Source organism: Takifugu rubripes, chromosome 7, assembly GCF_901000725.2.
Source record: "Takifugu rubripes chromosome 7, fTakRub1.2, whole genome shotgun sequence".
Lineage (NCBI taxonomy): Eukaryota > Metazoa > Chordata > Actinopteri > Tetraodontiformes > Tetraodontidae > Takifugu > Takifugu rubripes.
In genome coordinates this window covers 5,898,446-5,919,243 of record NC_042291.1, presented here as the reverse complement: position 1 = coordinate 5,919,243, position 20,798 = coordinate 5,898,446, and the positions used below count along the sequence as shown (strand labels likewise).

The 20,798-nt window shown below is 47.7% G+C and overlaps 2 protein-coding genes across 2 annotated transcripts; one reads left to right on the top strand and one right to left on the bottom strand.

Moving 5' to 3' along the window:
- Window positions 1–106: 106 nt before the first annotated feature.
- On the bottom strand, window positions 107–14,162 carry ano10a (anoctamin 10a). The gene is made up of 15 exons (XM_029838358.1): window positions 14,100–14,162; window positions 13,153–13,302; window positions 12,886–13,083; window positions 12,179–12,313; window positions 11,252–11,371; window positions 10,937–11,121; window positions 10,463–10,847; window positions 10,331–10,386; window positions 10,172–10,246; window positions 9,879–10,067; window positions 9,609–9,800; window positions 9,388–9,516; window positions 4,156–4,272; window positions 2,366–2,382; window positions 107–1,039 (listed from the first exon to the last, which is right to left on the bottom strand). The coding sequence occupies exons 2-15, from the start codon at window positions 13,280–13,282 to the stop codon at window positions 973–975; spliced, it is 1,995 nt and encodes a 664-aa protein (XP_029694218.1). The 5' UTR covers window positions 13,283–13,302; window positions 14,100–14,162; the 3' UTR covers window positions 107–972.
- A 93-nt stretch (window positions 14,163–14,255) lies between these two features.
- Window positions 14,256–18,557, top strand: abhd5a (abhydrolase domain containing 5, lysophosphatidic acid acyltransferase a). Its single transcript, XM_003965883.3, has 8 exons — window positions 14,256–14,393; window positions 14,993–15,073; window positions 15,165–15,250; window positions 15,337–15,712; window positions 16,370–16,524; window positions 16,772–16,883; window positions 17,031–17,217; window positions 17,583–18,557. Exons 1-8 carry the CDS (start codon window positions 14,362–14,364, stop codon window positions 17,670–17,672), a joined length of 1,119 nt encoding a protein of 372 aa, XP_003965932.2. The 5' UTR covers window positions 14,256–14,361; the 3' UTR covers window positions 17,673–18,557.
- The last annotated feature ends 2,241 nt before the right edge of the window (window positions 18,558–20,798 follow it).

Here is a 20,798-nt window from a genome sequence, read left to right as displayed (position 1 = left end):
TCTACAGAGACTGAGAAAGCAGCTAACGCAGATCCATTGATTCAAACTGCAAATTAAAGCTTTTTTTTGCCCACAGGCCAAATAGCTTTCCTTAAAACTTCAGGACTCAGAGGTTCAGGATTTAATTTATTAACCAACACCAGAGGAAAACACACGTGCAAATCAAAGCATATTCAGAGACACTGCAAGGCACCATGGGGAGTGACCGAGGAGTCTTCCTCAGAAGAAACTGATCATGTTTACACACACAGCACATTAATGGCCATTGGGCAACTTTTATCTGGAGGCAGATTAGTCAGTCCACGGTAACTGACCGAGCGTTGCCGTTGGAAACGCTGCGAGAGCTGCTGTGGATGTAATCGGATCAGCTCGGATTGTTCCGTTCAGAAACGTCAGTTTAACTGTTTTAGCTTTAACGTTAGAGGAGTGCTGAACAGCTGAGGTCAAAGGTCCAAAATAAAACTACAAAAAAAAGTGCCAGTAATTCAGTGGTAACTTTGGTGAAGCCGTCGCGGTAACGCCAGTAAACTTAGCAACGTTAGCAGCTAAAGCACAGCATATCCCCCCCGAGACCTTCAAGCAACATCAATATTTTAAACAGTGGGTTGTCGTATTACAGCACTCAGATGTGAAGGGTTGGGCTTCCCCAAACTGTCAGTTTTTGGTTTTCCCATAATACTGTACATCTATTTACCTCATGGTCCTGATCCAGACAAGACAGACATGCAAAGCTGGCCTGTCTAATTAGCATTAGCGTTGTTAGCATGCATCCACCCAAATGATGATATGTAGACACAGAGAGAACCAGGAAGTATTAAACCTCTCTAATTTTGGCTAATTTTGAAGCTAGTGTAAAGCTAGTGTTTATCTTGATCAGGACAAGGAGGTAAATAAACATGGCACTAATACAGTAACCTCTTATTCAAAACACCTTTTTCCACCTGTAACCTCAGAAGACTCAGCGAAGAACCTTCAGAATCTGTAGGGTTTCCTCTCCTCCTCACTGAACTTTACTGAACTCCGAGCTTTCAAGCATTTTCTGGAAGAAAAAAAGAGAGAAAGCACTTAGTTCTCTGGGATGTAGGAAAAAGAAAGGAGGTGTCGGCAGGTGGGAGCGGCTTCCTGCTCAGGTGACACACAGGAAAACCCTCCGACAGAGCCCGGGTCTGGCTGTATGCAGGCGGCTCTGCTCTGGATCCTGAAATGACATCAAGTCCCATCACGTGTGCAGCTGCAGGTTCTGGAGTGTGTCAGGAGCATCGTACAGGAGAGCGCCGGGTTCACCAGGAGCGCACGAGGCGGGCCTGCCGGAGCCACGTGGGCCGGGCCTGATCCCCAACTCAGATCGGATGTTTCCACAGCTGTCAAAACAGCACAAGTCTGGCTGAGAGCCGTCTTCAAGGTCAGAGGAGGGGAGAGAGTCTCCGCGACGGCGGCGTCTGGCTCCACCTGACGACGCCTCGCCAACAATTCCCGGTTTGATCTTTACTTAATTACAGCGAAGGACTTTGCCGAGATCAGCGTTCAGGGAGGACGGACGTCTTCACAGCCACTTTTTTAATCTCTCCCTTCTTTCCTGCTCCTGGCAAATTGGATGCTATTAAAAGATTTTGTCTCCGACTGATCCGCTGAGAGTTTGTGCTGAGGCAACTTTCCAGCGTCAGAGCTGAAGCGTTTTTAACTATAAAAAAACGACTGTCTGAAATTAAAAATCCTTCCAGCTGTCAGCACGTTACATCTGTATAATCCCACGCTGGCGCCATGACAACACACATCGAGCTAGTGTTAATGTTAGCCACACAAAATGCAGTTAGTCTCGGCGTTAACGTCAGTTTTCTTAGCCTAGCTTAGTCGTTTGAGCAGACAGTCAATTTGGCGGCGCCGACGCTTCCGTTGCCACCTCACAGTTGCCCCGCAGCCTTTCTGGAGCCCTCCAGCATCCCTCCGCGTTGCTAACAACGGTGAAAGTCGGAGCTGCTTCCAGGGTTTGAGCCAGACTTCCCTCTGCTGTGGCTAATGACGTTAGCGGTGTCGGATGGGCTCAGATGGCCGAGCAGAGGATGGCGAGCTGCAGCCACGAAGGTCAGTGATCAAGCGTCTCCTTGGGGACCCGGGAACTTGTTGAACGCTTTATTCACCTGATTTAGGGTGGGTGTGTATAGAGCTGTGGGGGATAGATCAGGTCTGCAGATGCATCGGCGCTAATGCAGCTAAGACCAAACCACAAAGAGCAGCTTCTGCCATCATCCACAGTCTTCTGCTGGGTTTCAACAGCTCAAAGATCCACACACCAACCGATGGCGTTAAAACATGAGTGAACAGCACACAACGGCGGAGCAGCAGTCCAGGCCTCAGAGCTACTCACCCCACATAGAGCCGTCTCTGCAGGACCAAGAGACCAGAAAGCAACATGCGTCAATCAACCACGGCCAGCAGCTCAGGACCAGCAGCCTGTAGCATATATACAGGACCAGCAGCCTGTAGCATATATACAGGACCAGCAGCCTGTAGCATATATACAGGACCAGCAGCCTGTAGCATATATACAGGACCAGCAGCCTGTAGCATATATACAGGACCAGCAGCCTGTAGCATATATACAGGACCAGCAGCCTGTAGCATATATACAGGACCAGCAGCCTGTAGCATATATACAGGACCACCAGCCTGTAGCATATATACAGGACCACCAGCCTGTAGCATATATACAGGACCACCAGCCTGTAGCATATATACAGGACCACCAGCCTGTAGCATATATACAGGACCAGCAGCCTGTAGCATATATACAGGACCACCAGCCTGTAGCATATATACAGGACCACCAGCCTGTAGCATATATACAGGACCAGCAGCCTGTAGCATATATACAGGACCAGCAGCCTGTAGCATATATACAGGACCAGCAGCCTGTAGCATATATACAGGACCAGCAGCCTGTAGCATATATACAGGACCAGCAGCCTGTAGCATATATACAGGACCAGCAGCCTGTAGCATATATACAGGACCAGCAGCCTGTAGCATATATACAGGACCACCAGCCTGTAGCATATATACACCAGCCTGTAGCATATATACAGGACCACCAGCCTGTAGCATATATACAGGACCAGCAGCCTGTAGCATATATACAGGACCACCAGCCTGTAGCATATATACAGGACCACCAGCCTGTAGCATATATACAGGACCAGCAGCCTGTAGCATATATACAGGACCACCAGCCTGTAGCATATATACAGGACCAGCAGCCTGTAGCATATATACAGGACCACCAGCCTGTAGCATATATACAGGACCAGCAGCCTGTAGCATATATACAGGACCACCAGCCTGTAGCATATATACAGGACCACCAGCCTGTAGCATATATACAGGACCACCAGCCTGTAGCATATATACAGGACCAGCAGCCTGTAGCATATATACAGGACCACCAGCCTGTAGCATATATACAGGACCAGCAGCCTGTAGCATATATACAGGACCAGCAGCCTGTAGCATATATACAGGACCAGCAGCCTGTAGCATATATACAGGACCAGCAGCCTGTAGCATATATACAGGACCACCAGCCTGTAGCATATATACAGGACCAGCAGCCTGTAGCATATATACAGGACCACCAGCCTGTAGCATATATACAGGACCAGCAGCCTGTAGCATATATACAGGACCAGCAGCCTGTAGCATATATACAGCCTGTCTGGCTACAGAGGCGGAGGCGACCGACATAAACGCTCCAGCACCTGTGCTAACGCTCCAGCGCTAACGCTTTACTGTTGGAGCCGCGTCAATTCTATTGAGCCCAGCTGCATCATTCGTCTTGAGCCGAGTGGTTCTGGACGGGCTTCAGGAGCCCGCCCTGAATTCTGGATGCAGCTGCGCTCCAGCAGCTCTCGGCTTCCTGTTCCCAGCTGCAGGGCGACGGAGCTTCTCTCCGTTTCCTCTGACGGACACTTTTAGCATGTTTACTGTCACCAAGGCCATGTTGGCTGACGTAAACAGGAAGAGGAAACAGCCAACACACAAATGCTGATGTCACTGTGGCTCAACAGGTTCTACATGGTGCCGCCTCCATCCTGGATCTCTAATCTCAAAGCTGCAGATTTAGGATGCAAAAGGGTCAACGTGACGACCTCAGGCTCTCACCTTCTTCTTCAGAGCCTCCAGGGATTCGAACTCCAGGCGGGCCAGTCGGATCTGGATGTGTTTGGGAACGTCTGGGATGAGGAAGCTCAGGAGGAACTTGAAGGCCAGCAGCAGATGCTGAAACGAGGAGGAGAAACAGGCACAGCAGAGGGATGAGAACACATCACTGAGAGAGAGAGACAACCCAGCTGAACACGGCCTGGCATGGACGTCCATCTAAACCATGAGCAGAACTTTGGTGGAACCAATCAGCTCACTGGATTCTAGATATTCCCTAAACCGTCCCACTGAGACGCCTGTCGGGTCAGCATGTGCAGGACGCCGTGTCGACACGACGATTTAGCTTCTTCCTAGTCAACGACCAAATGAAACCACCAACCAGACGACCCCGGCGACCCCGGATCCGCTCCACGTCCGAGCCTGCCGCTTTTAATCCGAGGACGGCTCTGCAGGAAGCTGCCCGGCTCACGGGAGCGGCACAAATCGGGGGGACCAGGCTGAACGCGCTCCCCCGGCTGCTCAGCATTCCACACGCACGCCGCCGCCACCGTGACATCCCGTCACGTTAATTGGAAATTAGCATTTAAATCTCTGGTCCGCGTAGCTGAAGAGGAATGCCGACTGACGGCGCTCCGGGTGGGTTCCTGTCTCTTCGTATCCGACCTCGGGGGCCTGGTGTGCATCCAGATGTGGAGCCAGACTAAACCACCACCATCTGAGTCAAGGGCGTAGAACCCCAGACCTCGAAGGCCGTGGTCCAACTGGGTTTTATCCTAGAAGGTAGAGAAGCCGTTCGCCTGGGCTCCTACTGGTCTGGGAGATCCCTGATCCACCTTCTACCTGCTACTGGAACATGGACCTGGAGTCTGACCCCAGGATTGATCAGCTGACCTCTGAACCTCAGCAGTGGGTCACCAGGTTCACCTGCTCATGAGCGCCACAGCTAATAAAGGTGCCAATAAACCAGCACACAAAGCATCAGTTCATGCCTGGACGTGCACTCCCCCCCCCCCCAATCAGAGACACTCCCAGTCTAATGACATGAGCACCAGATCCCCGGCTCATCTCTTAGTCCTGCGTCTCCACCGTAGAGGCCGTCGGACTGAAATGAGCAGATTATGAACAGACGGACCCGTGAGGCAGGCTGGTTGCCTGGATACCGCTCACTGATGTGTGGAAGCCCCATACAGTAATTACCCAGGTATCATAGCGCTGTGGCGAGAAAGGTCCAGGCTCCTTCCCTCCTCCTTCCTTCCCTCCCTCCCTCTCTCTCCTCCCTCCCTCCTTCCTTCCTTCCCTTCCTCTCTCCCTCCTTCCCTCCCTCCCTTCCTTCCTTCCTTCCTTCCCTTCCCTCTCTCCCTCCCTCCTTCCCACCCTCCCTCCTTCCTTCCCTTCCTCCCTCCCCTCCCTCCCTCCTTCCTTCCCTTCCCTCCCTCCCTCCCTCCTTCCCTTCCCTCCCTCTCTCCTTCCCACCCTCCCTCCTTCCTTTCCTTCCCTCTCTCCCTCCCTCCTTCCCTCCCTCTCCTTCCCTCTCTCTCCCTCCTTCCCTCCCTCCCTCCCTCCCTTCCTTCCTTCCTTCCCTTCCCTCTCTCCCTCCCTCCTTCCCACCCTCCCTCCTTCCCTCCCTCCCTCCTTCCTTCCTTCCCTCCCTCCCTCCCTCTCTCCTTCCCACCCTCCCTCCTTCCTTCCCTCCCTCCCTCCTTCCTTTCCTTCCCTCTCTCCCTCCCTCCTTCCCTCCCTCTCTCCCTCCCCTTCCCTCCCTCCCCTTCCCTCCCTCCCTCTCCTTCCCTCCCTCCCTCCCTCTCTCCTTCCCACCCTCCCTCCTTCCCTTCCCTCCCTCTCTCCTTCCCACCCTCCCTCCTTCCTTCCCTCCCTCCCTCCCTCCTTCCTTCCTTTCCTCTCTCCCTCCCTCCTTCCCTCCCTCTCCTTCCTTCCCTCCCTCCCTCCCTCTCTCCTTCCCACCCTCCCTCCTTCCTTCCCTCCCACCCTCCCTCCTTCCTTCCCTCCCACCCTCCCTCCTTCCTTTCCTCTCTCCCTCCCTCCTTCCCTCCCTCTCCTTCCCTCTCTCTCCCTCCTTCCCTCCCTCCCTTCCTTCCTTCCTTCCTTCCCTTCCCTCTCTCCCTCCCTCCTTCCCACCCTCCCTCCTTCCTTCCTTCCCTTCCCTCCCTCCCTCCCTCCCTCCTTCTCTCCTTCCCACCCTCCCTCCTTCCTTTCCTTCCCTCCCTCCCTCTCCTTCCCTCCCTCTCCTTCCCTCTCTCTCCCTCCCTCCCTTCCTTCCTTCCTTCCTTCCCTTCCCTCTCTCCCTCCGTCCTTCCCACCCTCCCTCCCTCCCTCCCCTCCCTCTCTCCTTCCCACCCTCCCTCCTTCCTTCCCTCCCTCCCTCCCTCCCTCCTTCCTTTCCTTCCCTCTCTCCCTCCCTCCTTCCCTCCCTCTCCTTCCCTCCTTCCCTAAACCCAGATAAGAGCAGCTCGCTGGCTTCAGTTCAACCCTGGACACAACAAGGTTAGAGGTTCGAACACTCCCAGGGGAGCTGGTTCCATGAAAGCGCCTGCGCTCACGGTCGCGTCAGTAGCTTTAGATAAAAATATAAACGTGCGCGTCCCCCCCCCCCCCTCCCTTCCTCCCTCTGAAACATAAACCTGGCTCTCCTTATTCCTGCTGTCCCGTCTCCAGCCTGCTCGCTCTATTCTAGGAAATGCGCTGGATGGTAACAGCGAGGAACGTGCTCGGATGTACAATCAGCTTCTGACCTATGTTTGTCAAGTGCACGTGCACGTTTCCCTCCTCTCCTCCTCCCTCAGACCTGACATTTCCTATCCTAAACCTCTCCTCCCCGGCTGCTGCTCCGCCTGCTCCCGTCTGTCCGCTTCCACTGTCACTTAATTTGCAGATGCTTTTCCAGGCTGCCCGTCTCCGCTCCCACCAGGGCGTTCCGTCTCCGCAGGCCCGCGCTACAGCCGGCGCGTGCGCCGCCGTACGCGGGGTGGACGGATCACACGGAGGCAAAGGGGCAGTCAAAGTCTACCTGCCCTCATTTTCCCCACTCAAAGAATTAAATCAATCAAGATTAAATGAAAATCAAGCAGTAACAAACAACAGGACCGTCACTCAGGCAGGCCACAGTCTGCAGGCTCTTGGTTATAAATGCACGGCTCCTTACGGCGCTTTGGCTCCGACCGGACTGGTCAGTGACAACACACACACACACACACACACACACACACACACATGGCTGCTGCGACTATGCAAACACGAACAACAGCGTCTCAGAGAGAGAGCGGCTGAAACGATGCTCTGAACACCAAATGACGTGATTAAACACGCAGCGCTCTCCACCAACAGGCCGATTGTTATTCAGCCGCTTGTGCACGTTCATTTAAAGATGAAGAAAGAAAATCGATACCAGTCCGCTGCAGCCGAAGCGGAGTGAAGAGCGGTATTAGTGAGACATAACCAGAGTCAGAAGTCCCGCAGGAACTCGTTAAAGAGGCCCAAACATACAAATGAGTCCTCTCCAAATGTCCTCATGAAACCTCTCCACACTGCCCCAAGCACTCCGGTCGCTCCGGTTCTGCTGGGGCTCCTGATTGATCACCCTCTCCCCTGGAGGCTTCAGATTCAGGCACGTGTCCGGGGTCACCCAGAAGTCAAGAAAAAGGGCTGGATTCAAGAGATTTCTAACTGGGATTCCAACTCTGTAGCCACTCTGAGAGTTTTGCAAGAAAATGCACGTTGGAAACAAACACGTCAGAGCAGTTTCGGGAATAAACAAGCACAAAGAATGACAAGACAACACGTGGCCATGAACGCACGGCTGGATTCTGGACTCTGGCTCCATCTACTGAGCGAGTGTTAACATCAACCCCCTCAGGACATCTGCAGCTCCACGTCTGCAACGGCTCCACTTCTAGGATAAATGTGTGATTTTGGAGACTGTGTTGAATAAAGCCGAGTTGTTGCAGGGTTGTTTACTCTGGTAAACAACCGTGTCTCACTGCAGAGGAAGCAAGAGAGGCATCATTAAACTTCATTAGATGCACCAGTAAATGTTGTCCTGCAACCAAAACGCTCCATTCTCTTTCAAATTCAATCAGATCTCTATTGCTCGAAAAGAAAACCCGTCTGCCAACTCTCAAAGGCAGCAGCACAGCTCCTATTTTGGTAAAAATCCTATTTCATCGGCAGGTATTGAACCTGCACACATGACCTGTGACACCATAACCCGCTAATGAGACAGCAGCACTCGGCATAATAGCAATATCCAACAAGCAACACTTTGCAACAATTCTATGTTATTGGGTATTTAAACCGATGCTTAAAATGGTTTCGTGCCTTTAGTCTTTGCCAGCCCATAATAATGAAGCAAAAATCTGTTGAGCGTTAACTGGATTTTAACAACAAATAAAGGCGACAAAGTGGAAATCGGGGTGAAATCCATTTTCATGCCAAGAAAGGTGGAAAAAATCAGGCATAAAAATAACCGGAGCGTAACCTTGACGGATATTAGCAGCTAATTTATGAGTATTAAAGCTAAGCTAGCGCAGCGAGTCAGACCGTCCTATTAAACCAAAACTGTGAACCAGCAGTCAACGAACAAAGACAGAAAAAGCCCTTCACACTTTAAAGCGCCTATTTCAGTCAACTGTGCCTTACCTTTTCATTTTGAGATCAAATTAAATGCCATAAAATAAATAAAATGCTGGTGGTAACTGAAACTACTTCTGTGTTACTTTGAAACGGGTCCGGTCGCAACAATTAGGGGCCATTTATTTTCGAGGAGTGAGTTAGTCAGTTAGTCAGTTAGTCAGTCAGTCAGTCAGTCAGTCAGTCAGTCAGTTAGTTAGTCAGTCAGTCAGTTAGTTAGTTGTGGTTGGTCAGTGATGGTGCTAAAATAGCCATTGACTCAACCCTGTTGTAAAATATTTGATATAGAAATGTTTCAATGTTTATTTAGGGTGTGATGAAGAAGCTGCAACCTCAGAGTCCAAAGCATTTCTACTTGTTATGTTATCTGCTAGTTTTGAAATCCTTTTTGTTTTGCTGGCTAGTATTTTATGAGGTTTAACTATTCTAGCAACATAAAATTAAGTGAACACGTTATTATCTCATGTTTAGGAATCTTAATTATTTCATTTCTTTTACATAGTGTTGTTCCCACTCAGCAAAAAGTGGGGAAACGTTTATGATTTGTACACACAAAGAGTAAATCTGTTGGATGCACGTAGAAATTACCTCAATCGCCACTATCCACAAAATAAGCTGTATCTCCGAGTCAGGAAAGTAGGCCTTCACTTGTGGTGACAGGCCAATCAGAGCGCAGTTGGTGACGACAGCGATCACACTCATGGCTTCAAAAGCAAGCTGGAGACAGAAGATTACATCATTCCACAGATTCCACATTCAGGTCGAGGCCACGTAGTCTGACCTTTGGTACAGGCGTGGCTGTGACTCACCTGCCACACCCCTATGTTTGCTGCTGGGTCAGAGAAGGGACGCTTGAACACGTGACACATCTTGAAGGCATCCGAGTAAACTTCAGTGATGTTGTTCAAGACCACCAGAACGGCAGCCAGAGGGTAGACGCATGAGAAGAGACTGACGTAACCAAACAGCAAGAACAGCTCCAGGTAATCATCAAACGTTCCCTGACAGAGTCACACACAAACACCTGTTTCAAAAACTATATTCCTGCACACCTGAGGGAAGCCAGGCCATGCTCTTACCAAATATGTGCTCATGTCGGCCTCCAGTCGGACCTGTTCAGCCAGGGGAAGCTCTTGGCCGTCCAGAGTTCTTCTCTTCTGCACCTTGCGGAGCATCTTCTTGTTGCGTCTCCTCTGCAGCCAGTAAGGCAGGAAGGCCTCCATGAACTGGTTCAGGATCTGACTGGTGATCAGCAGAGTGGCCAGACTCTGAATATCACAATAAAGAAACGATTAACGCTCAAAAGAAGAGATCCAGGGAGCTGAGGAACCATGAATAGAAATGCCCACGAAGGCATCCAAACCCCTCCTACCTGTCTCAGCAGCGCCATGTCCTGCATGACAAAGGCAATGTAGAACAGCGAGGCAAAACAGTTGAAGAAGTTAAACTAGGAGGGGAAGAGCGGAGAGGCGTTAAGGGGAAAAGCTGTTTCCGCACAGCAAAGGTGACATCATCAGGTGTTAAAACTCACCACCAATACTTTCAGGATCAGGTGATTCTGATAGGAGGACTCCAGCCTGTGATTTTCTAAATAAACAGAACGAAGAAACACATTTTCAAGCTCGTCCCTACGACAAAACCCCCGCAGAGGCCCAGTACTCACCCCACTCAGTCAGGAACTCTGCAGCATATCTGTAGATGAGGTTCATGATCTCTATGACCACGGCGTAAATAATACTGGGGATAAACAAGAGGATTCCGGTCCAGAATGTGGGCTCCTCCACGTGGACTGAGATCGCCCAACCCTCCATCTGGAAGTAGATCATCATGACGTAGAGAGACAGGTAGAGGCACAGCAGGACAAAGGGCAGGGACACCAAGTAGATGCGCAGCTGCCTCTTAGCGTTGGGGTAGAGGGGCTCCTCGCGGCCAGTCACCGGGTTCAACCCCAGGACACCGTGGAAACCGGGACGGGGCTCTTCGAAGGCCTTCTTCCTGCTCAATGTGCCCCAGCAATAAGCTAATGAGGCACTGTAGCGCTTCCACAACTACGAAAGAGAAAAGGTTCACAGCGTACGCGCTTCTTCAATCATTTCTTTAATCACAATAGACTCTGGTTCTTCTAAATAAGGAGTACCTCCAGGATAACTGTGCACCACACCAGGTTAAACCCAGCAAAGATGACATATTTGTCGTAGTCCTCCCAGTCAAACAGGTAGTAAGGCACTCCGACGAGGGCCATGGGTACTAAAGCAAAGGTGAAGAACTCCAGGAAGCCAAAGTAGAGGGCCTGACCCTCACCAAAGTACTGCCTGATGGCATCTTGGAGAGAAAGCAGTAGATGAGAACAGAAGTAAGCGCGACCCCAAAAGCATCCAAATAAGCGTCCCCTCCCATCTGTTGAATGAGGATCACGGGTGCTTTTCCCAGTTAAGACATCTTTGTCACGTACCCAGAGGCTGCAGGGACAGCTTCACCCGTTTGTACCAGGTAAAAGAGAGTCTCTTGAGATCTTCCTGCTCATGGAGAGGAAAGATCTGGATCAGGATCCCCTTGGACTGAAGTCGACGAACTGCAAAGCCGGAGAGGATGAAAGCAGCTGTCATTTTCTGTTAAATAGCTCCAACATTAAGAGTACGCAGGACCCGGATGGATGAAAAACTGAATGTTCAAAATAGGGTTTGTTTTTTATTGTCTGACTTTTGAATGACAGAAAAAAGAGTTTTTTCCCTCATTTCTGCATTTCTGAACTCACCCCGCCCCACAGGCTTAATTTTCTACCACAAGAACAGAAACAATAGCTGGGATCCAGTCCATTGTACACAACGCAGCGTCTATACCAGTAAGGCCCATTGTCTGACACAGAGTGGATAAATACAGGCACATGAAAGCTCTATCCTCTCATCTGCCATTTTGAGTACATCATTTGTCAAAAATGATTACATTCTGCTTTTAAATGATTTGTCAAACACGGTGGCTGAATAGCGGCGCCCTATCTGTGCTGCAAGTTCATTGCTTCCTTATCTCGCGTTGGGAATATTTCACCACATTTGCATATTTATTGTTTCCATACGGCAGCCACCAGGCGGGCGAGCGAGACGGAGAGAGACAGAGACGAGCTGGGTTCAGAGGACCGAGCCAGATGTCGCTCTTACAACCAGAGATTTGACAGTCAACTACTGACAGTTTGTTTTCCTGGTCTGTCGTACGCGACATGAGCAAACCGGAAAAGGTTCGATTTTGCTGCTATGACATCGTGTTTTTACAACAATTGATAAATGAACTTACAGTTGGAGGTCAGTTGGTACTGGAGAGTGTTGTCAGATGTAAAAGGAGAAAAAGGATTTTTACAGTTAAAAACAGGGAGTGTGGCACTGACTGATGGATTTCCCAGGGTAGAGCTTGGCCTCGCTGTGTCCCGGTACATGAGTCTCGCTCTGAGCTCTCAGCGTGTCCAGCTCATGTTTGACGATGTACTGACACTCTGCCTTACTGAGGAAGCCGTCTCCGTCCCCTGGAGAGACACAGACGAGCAAACACGCCGTGACATTCACGATAAAGGCCACAGTGATGAAGCAACAGCTCAGGGAATAGAGCCTAAGACTGCCAACTGTGATCGGTGACATCTACAATAACAACACACCATGAAATATCTTGACATTACAAATGTACATCTGTCCTAGTGTCGTCTTGAAGACAAGCTGCTCTTTCACCACAATCTAAGAAATCAAATCTCTTTCTCAAACTCTTGACTTTCATTTCATCTTTTTTCATATGCAAAGAGTGCTGACTCGTTAGCACACGTTACCTTGGAGATGATGGTTTGCAACTGGTTACATCCTGTTCTTGTTCATATTTTATGCAGAACAACAACTGAAAACAACAAGCCATGAGAAACCGAAGCTGCTTCAGTCAGCAGCAGGTTCTACATGCTCGGTAAACGGCTCCAAGCCGACTTAACAGCAAACTTTATCTAACTTAGCCTCATTATTTAATTTAAATTTGTAGTTATTGTTATAATGAAAGACTTCACACTCAACACAAACTTTAAAATTAGCAAACATAAAAAAAGAGAGCTGGCATTACCCATAAACTCTGTGAAGTTGTGTTTGTTAGCACAGGTGAAGCCTCTCATGGATCCATCATTGTACTCTTTAAAGAGTCCCACCTCCTCAGCACCAGAGAGAAGTCTTTGCCTTGTAGCCCCCACCAGGAAAACGTGAGGGTTTTCCTTCTCCTGACCCCCGACTCCCAGTCCCAGCTGCTCCACCAGCAAATCAGCACCTGGCATACAGACACATGTAGTTGTAGATAAAGGAAAACACTGGACTAGAGCAGCTCTGAGTTCCACACCTCCAATCTCTTGCTTGTCTCTTATCCTGCTGAGCAGCCATTCGATGGCTTCTTCTGTGGTGTTTGTGGCCAATTCCACCACCACCAGAGGAGTGAAACTGGTACCAGTGACATCCACCAACTGCTGCATCGTCCCCCCTCTTGGATCACCTGCAGCCAAAGGAGATCCTCAGATTTCTGCGTCCACCAAAGATTAGAATGTTTTATTTTTATTTTCATCAAGTAAAAACACTTGTTGGGGCTAAAGTGGGGTCTAGAGGTAATAATATTTATCACACAATTTAAATGTCAGTATTTAACATGTAATATTCAAAACTTGAATAATTTATAGATTATGACATTCAAAGTTTCAGTTAAACAACGTCTGATGACAATAATGACAATTGAATATGTGCTGATTAATTGCGGGGTTGTTTAGACTTTTGGGTGCACGTCTGAGTCCTCTTAAAGCCTTTTCAGTAAGCAACCAAACATCTCTTTAAACAAACCACAATTTTCATTTTTCAGCTCTACACAATTTTTGTTATCATTTTCAGGTTAAACTGGTCTGGTAGTCCGGGCGTGGCTGGTGGAAATCGATCAGACTATCAATGGAATTTCTCAGATGATTTGACTGAGGAAATGGGGATTTTATTCAATTAAAATTTCATAAATTAATTGTTTCACATGGTGCATTTCCATGTGAAGTCTTTAGAACAGAAAGCAACTTCTTAAGCCATCATTGTCTTCTAAATATTACCTTTTAGATAGATGATTTTAAAAAAATGAAAGTGGACTGAAGGTTTTAAAGGTTTTTAGCTTTATTAGGGAGATATGACTCAGATGAAGCGGTTCATTACAAAATGTAAGACCTAAGTAAATATAATACAACATTATAACGCACTTTTGAAGTTTAACGTGAGCTGCGTTTGGAATTAAAACAACTTTACTGGGTTTTTGCTGCTTACCGGAGCTCTTTCTGCAGAGTCGTGCAGTGTTTGGGTGTTTGACAGAAAGGCTTCCGCATTGCCTCGCGCACAGCGGCAGGGTGCGCTTGTTTTATTCACGCAGGGCACCGCTGATACCTATCGCTACACTGGAAGAACGAACCGCTCGGTGGAAATGTTCCCAATCAGAATCCTAACATCTTCAACAACGTTGACGTGACGTAATTTTTGCCTGTGTCCACATGACCGCAAGTGTCTCCAGAAGTGTATTTTGTTGTTAAAAATGGACGAACAAGTTATAACAGCAAACGAAGGGTGAGTGTCTCCTCGACTTGTACTGTGTGAAAGTTTGTCTTGTAATAAAAATATTTCTCCTCTAATTGTTGGCTGGCCTTCTACAGCAACACCGGAACGTTCCGTGAAACTCCGGCATGTTGTTGTCACCCAAGGAGTGACAACCTGTCAACGTATTTGTTTATTTAAGTCCTAAAAAATATCATTTTACACGGGATTACACATATACACATGACACGTGTAACTATAGTGTCGCCAATATTTGAAAGTAAACTGTATTTAGCTGTTATCGCCGTTATCCAAGGGCGTATTTATTTATTCGGGGGCCCGCAAGCATGGGGCACCTGGACTGCTCCGCAAAACACCTTGAACTTTTCATTTACTATAAAATATTATTTTCTGAACATTTACTTGATTTTAAGCATTTATCTCCTACCTCTTGCACAAAAGGCGGCAATAAAAGCTCAGTTTTATCCCTTCGACACCAATGAGGAACTGATTATCTTGTCATTAATCCTCGTTATGAATTAACTTGTCATAATCCTGCCACCTTCTTGGTGTTTGGTCATTTCAGAACGCTGATCTCCGCTCTAAATGTTCACGTCTTCATCTCGTTTCAGGGTTCTTGAGAGGGTGTTGTCTGTTTCCGGTGTTCACAGTTTGGTTCATAATATGTGGGGCTACGTGGACACCACTATAAGGTAGATCTGGGCCCTGACCCTAACCAACTATTTATGCTTTCAAAAATGCTTCATATACTGTATTTTCGATCTGATCCTCCTGTCCCTGCAGGTGGTGCTGGATTCCCAGCTGGCTCCCATCGTGGTGTCCCACCTCACAGAATCATCTACAGGCTGCAGAGGACATGATGCTGCGATGTAAGAAGATCCAAAGTCATCTAGGAAGAAAAATGTTTTCATCCTTGATATTTGATTTATCCTTTTTTACTGACTTGTACCTTCAGGTGTTGAGAGCCCCTTTTTAAAACAGTATGTCTCCATCTCCAATAACAACCGACTGTGGACCCTGAACTTCAACAGAGAGAGCATCACCGGCAAAACTCCCATGGTTCTGCTCCATGGGTTTGGAGGCGGCGTGGGCCTGTGGGCTCAGAACCTAGACGCTTTGTCTCAGGACCGTCCTGTGTACGCCCTGGACCTGCTGGGCTTCGGACAGAGCAGCAGGCCCGACTTCTCCACTGACGCGCAGGAGGCAGAGCAGCAGTTTGTGGAGTCCATAGAGCAGTGGAGGGAAAAAGTGGGCCTTGACTCCATGATACTTCTGGGTCACAATCTGGGAGGATACCTGGCTGTGTCGTACGCCATTAAATATCCAAGAAGGTGTGGCAGATTACAGTATTCCTGACATCACTGAAACTTCACATTTAAAATCATTTCAAGTGGACTGAGATGAAGCAGAGGCTAGTTCATTTATCGTTAGCATGACAGCAGTAAAGCAGCATGTGTCCAATAGCAACTGCACGCCTGAACCACTGATTCTGGCCACCTGAGATAACGGCGGCGTCCTTTAAGCCTCCCTCCTCCTATGCCTCCCTATCTCCCCACAATCTTCTCCCCCCATCGCTGCATTTCCAGCCTCCACCCTACAGTCCCCGAGGCACGCCAGATGAAACATCCTCAGTCCTTCATTGCTAATGCTGAAAGCTCCCTATTCCAGTCCTCTTATTCTTATCACAATAAACACAGAGTTCCTTCTTTGGGACATACTGTATATCCTAATTTCAACTGACATGCAAATGTCTTCTCTGTTCCTTCCTTTTGAACATGTTTGATTAACCTGTGGGTTTGTTTAACACCAGTTTAATGATTGATCCCAGAAGCCTTACAGGAAATAGAATTCTCAGGAATTTACACTCATGGTTTTCAGTATTTCACGTCACTAGACGGTGATTTGATGTGTTTGTTTTCATCTTTCCATTCGAATTGTGATTATTGATACTCGGTCAGATCATCAGAACGGCTGATTTTGTCCTACAGAGTGAAGCACATGGTGTTGGTGGAGCCTTGGGGGTTTCTCGAGCGCCCAGACACAGCGGAGGAAGACCGACCCATCCCAGTCTGGATCAAAGCTCTTGGAGCCATGTTTACCCCCTTCAACCCCCTGGCTGGTCTGAGACTACTCGGACCTCTGGGTAAGGCTGGAGTCATCCCGAGTTATTATTAGATAAAACATTTTTTTTAAATAATCACAGTAAATTAAATCTCTGTGATGGTAGACAGATGCTACAGGACAAGAAGGCTCTGGTTGTCATAGCAGCCGTGCTAATACTAATGCCATATATGGTATGGACGAGCGACTAAGATTCTGGATTATAGTTTGTTGGGATCAAATTTACTGCAGCAGACAGCCTTTTTTGATGCTCTTTGTGGTCCCTGTAGGTCCAGCTCTGGTCCAGATACTGAGACCCGACTTCAAGAAGAAGTTCTCGTCCATGTTCGTTGACAACACTGTGCCAGAGTACATCTACCACATGAACGCGCAGAGTCCCAGGTCTGCCCGCTGTCCTCGTACAGCTCACCACGTCACCCCAGCCCTTCGCCATTTAGTCTTTTTTAAAAATACAAGTTTTTTTCCCCTTTATGAGTCCCTGACTTGTTCTTTCTCAGTCAACTTGAATGCTCTTCCGTCTCGTTGCAGTGGCGAGACGGCCTTTAGGAACATGACCGTTCCCTACGGCTGGGCCAAGAGGCCGATGAGCCAGAGGATGGACCAGCTGCAGCCTCACATCCCCATCACCGCCGTCTACGGGTCCCGATCCAGCGTGGACAGCAACTCAGGGGCCGCCATCAGAGAGCTGACACCAGAGCGTCCCGTGGACATCATAGTAAGATCATTTGAGCTCTTTCTTGTTCTGAAGCAACCCTGGAGAGTGTGCTGGGTTGGGGTTTAAATGAGTGTTTGGACCCAGAACATCGACTGTCAACAGACGCTGTCTGTCTGACCGGGACGTGGCCGAACCTGCTGAAATATTTGGGCGGTAAACAGTTTAATATTTGTTGCTGTCCGTCTGAATCCGTCCTGATGAAACATCTGACTCTGAAGTGATATCATGTGACCAAAATAGCTGCGTCAGTCTAGACGTGATTCCAGCCCATATAGTGTAAATATAGTGCAACGTGTTTATTTTATTGTTATTTAGTCCTTTGTTTCTACGCCTTTTAAACGTCCTCCTCTGGACGCTCTCTGCAGACCATCCGCGGGGCGGGACATTACGTCTACGCTGACCAGCCGGACGACTTCAACCACAGGGTTCTGAGAGCGTGTGACAAAGTGGGCTGAAACCAGTCCACTTACCCATCTCTGAACTAAAATATGGATCCCAGGAGCCCCCCCCTCAGGAACAGGCAGGACAAGAGACTCTGAAGAGAGCTAGAGATGCTCGTAGATGCCTGTTTTTACTATATCGTTCTCTTCCTGACGGATGGTGCCTGGACAGATGAGAAAAGATTCTGTTGATTGACACAGAGAAACAGGAAGTGCTGCTGCAGACTCTTTCTCACGTCACTTCTCTTTTGTTTTGTCCTGCATTTTGACTCACCTGCAGGTAAAACGTCGTCGCTGTCGCTGTATTATTCTTATTAAATACAGTATTAATCATATTCCCCCCACCTGACCACCTCTACACACTAGATTTACTGTGGAGGAGAATATTATTCATACCCATATAGTATTATTGCATTCATATCTACAAATGCGACTTTTAAAAAAAAAATCTCGTGACCTTTTAACCTTTGGTTATTTAAAAGAAACCATGTGCAGTCAAACGACTGAGGATATAATATGACCCCTGTCCCATTAAATAGAAGGAGTCGCATGCACGAATGACCCTTTTTTATTTTTGAAATATTTATTTTCAGTTGAGGACTTTTCTCACTGTTTCTAATAGAACTCAAATCTCATGTCAGTTTTGCATTATACTCTGCAGGAAAAGGGCTGCTCCTATAGAAGCCGCGTGGCTGATTACACTTATAACATTTCAGGGCATTCATTGACACCTGTGCCTGTGCAAAGGCTCTGTCTCACAATTCTCTACCTCTGGTGGTGCTCACAACTTTCAGCTAATTTATATTAAAACATTACAGGATGAACTCAGGTGTGTGTGCTTAAAAACAATAATATTAGAGCTGATCATAAATGTAAATAATAAATGTCTAACAAAATAAATGTCTAATTCTAAGGGTTCTCTCTGTTGGTGGGGGTGTTCCACAGGGTCCTGTTTTAGCTCCAACTTATTTTTCGACCAGCTCAGACAGTGTTTTTGTAGTTTCTGAGCAGATTATATTTAGAGGTGAATATATTTAAAAACTTCATTCCTTTTACATTTTGAGAAGTATATTTACCTTTTTATAATAAAATTTTGGGGGGTAAAATCTGTGATTTTTTTAACATATTTTGCACTTATTGTATTTTTATTGTAGTTTTTTATCTCTCTTGAATCAAGAGTAACTGCATCTTTTTGATATGATTTTCATGTTGGAATTCATAAAAGCAATGGATCTTCTATTGTATTTATTGTTAGTAACTAGCCAATAATCACAGTATATTGTCACCAAATCTAAACATAATTGGGAATTCTTATACATTATTTTCCTGAGGGCTGCTTTAACCTATTTTACCTACACACACACACACACACACACACACACACACACACACACACACACACACACACGTATATCAGCCTCTCTTTCTGTGGTATTTTAATGAAGGTAGAAGAATCGATGGCGTCCCCACTCATCGTCTCATCCATGACGCTAGAGGGCGCTCATGTGCTGGTGAGGAGGTTGGGGGGTCCTTCTGGTCATGCCCAGTGTCCCAGTTTAACCATCGTGTCCACGCCATCCTGCTCAGATTCTCACCTTAAAAAAACATTCTGAAAGTACTAAAAGGATTTTTCACGAGGTGACAGGAAGAAGAAGTGCAGAAAAGTGAAGCAAATATATTAAAAATGCTTTTTTTTTTTACACCGTTTCATCTTCCTCAGCTGAGAGAAACGAGCAGGGTGGCTGTAAAAGAGGCTTCTAAGATACAGAAAGAAGATTTTATTACTTTCATTAAGAAACAATGATTTTTTTTTTTTTTTACAAGTTGTACTGAATGTTATTAAAAATAAGATTACATTCATGGATGCTGCTGCAGCATTTGGTCTCTCTCGCTCTCCCACAGGCTCGACTTCATCACAAGTTCTTTATTTTCTCATGACTGCTTTTGCTTTGCTTGAAATTCCCAGATTATTATTCCAAAGGTCCTGGCCCACCGTGGCAGGAGACAGACCTTTACTCTGGAGCACAGACCAGGCCAGACCAGGCTCATCTTGTCTGGGTTGCTAGGAAACCAGCAAGGCGGCTGATCTAATTTATGAAATTCGGCCTCCTCTATCTATCTCTTTCTCTTCCTGTGTCTGTCTCGCTTGCTCACTTTCAGCTTCCGTGCTGCTGCTTTCCCTATCTGTCGTTATCTTTCCCACCCTCTGAAGGCGCTTATCTCTCTCTCTCCCTGTCCCTCCCCCTCTCTCTCTCTCTCTCTCTGTCAGTCTGTCTGCATGTGCATCTGTGTGTCCCTCTCAGACCTCAGACAGTGCGTCCTCTCAGGCTGTGCAGCAGTGCCACCCCCACATCTTTCACACCGATCTGTGTGTAACTCCCTCAGGCAAACCAGACCTTCTGTAGGTTACCGAGCACGCGCGCGCACGCACGCACACACACATGATACGTGCTTTGCTGTGGTTTTGGGCTCCTAAATGCTGATGGATCAGCCGTTCACGGAGGAGCGCTCCGCTCTGCTCTGTGGCTGAATTATTCAACATTGTCACTGCGTTCTTAAGCCCGATCGATAGTTATTCCCATTCCAGATCATCAATGTGGGAGGTGCATGAACCCGTGACGGTGCCAGTCGTGTGTTTTTTCCAGGGAAACCAACCTCAGATGTTGATAAAATCATGTCGAACGCCAAGGTTGAAAATCTCAGAACAACAAGAGCACAGAATAAGGCGCACAGCGACTAAAAAGGGCGTCAGAATGAAAGCAAAAGCAACACCAATGACTTGTACAGCCTGTTTATCACAGTAAATATGGTGCAGACAGGTTACATCATTTATTTACTGATGCTGATACAGTCTAACGTGTAAAGAACGGTGGTGTAATGGACTGGTTACACTGGGACAGAGAGGATAAGTGTCGCAGTTAAATGGTTAAGTGGTCATACTTGTAGGCTTGAATTATGGAAAACATTTGTTTCTTCCTTTTGGGGGAAGTTTGAAAAGGCATTTGAGTATCTGTGGATTACACATTCTCTCTCTCTCTCTCTCACACACACACACACACACACACACTCTCTCTCTCTCTCTCTCACACACGCACACACGTGCACGACATCACTTTCTCACACTCCCTGACGTGTATATTA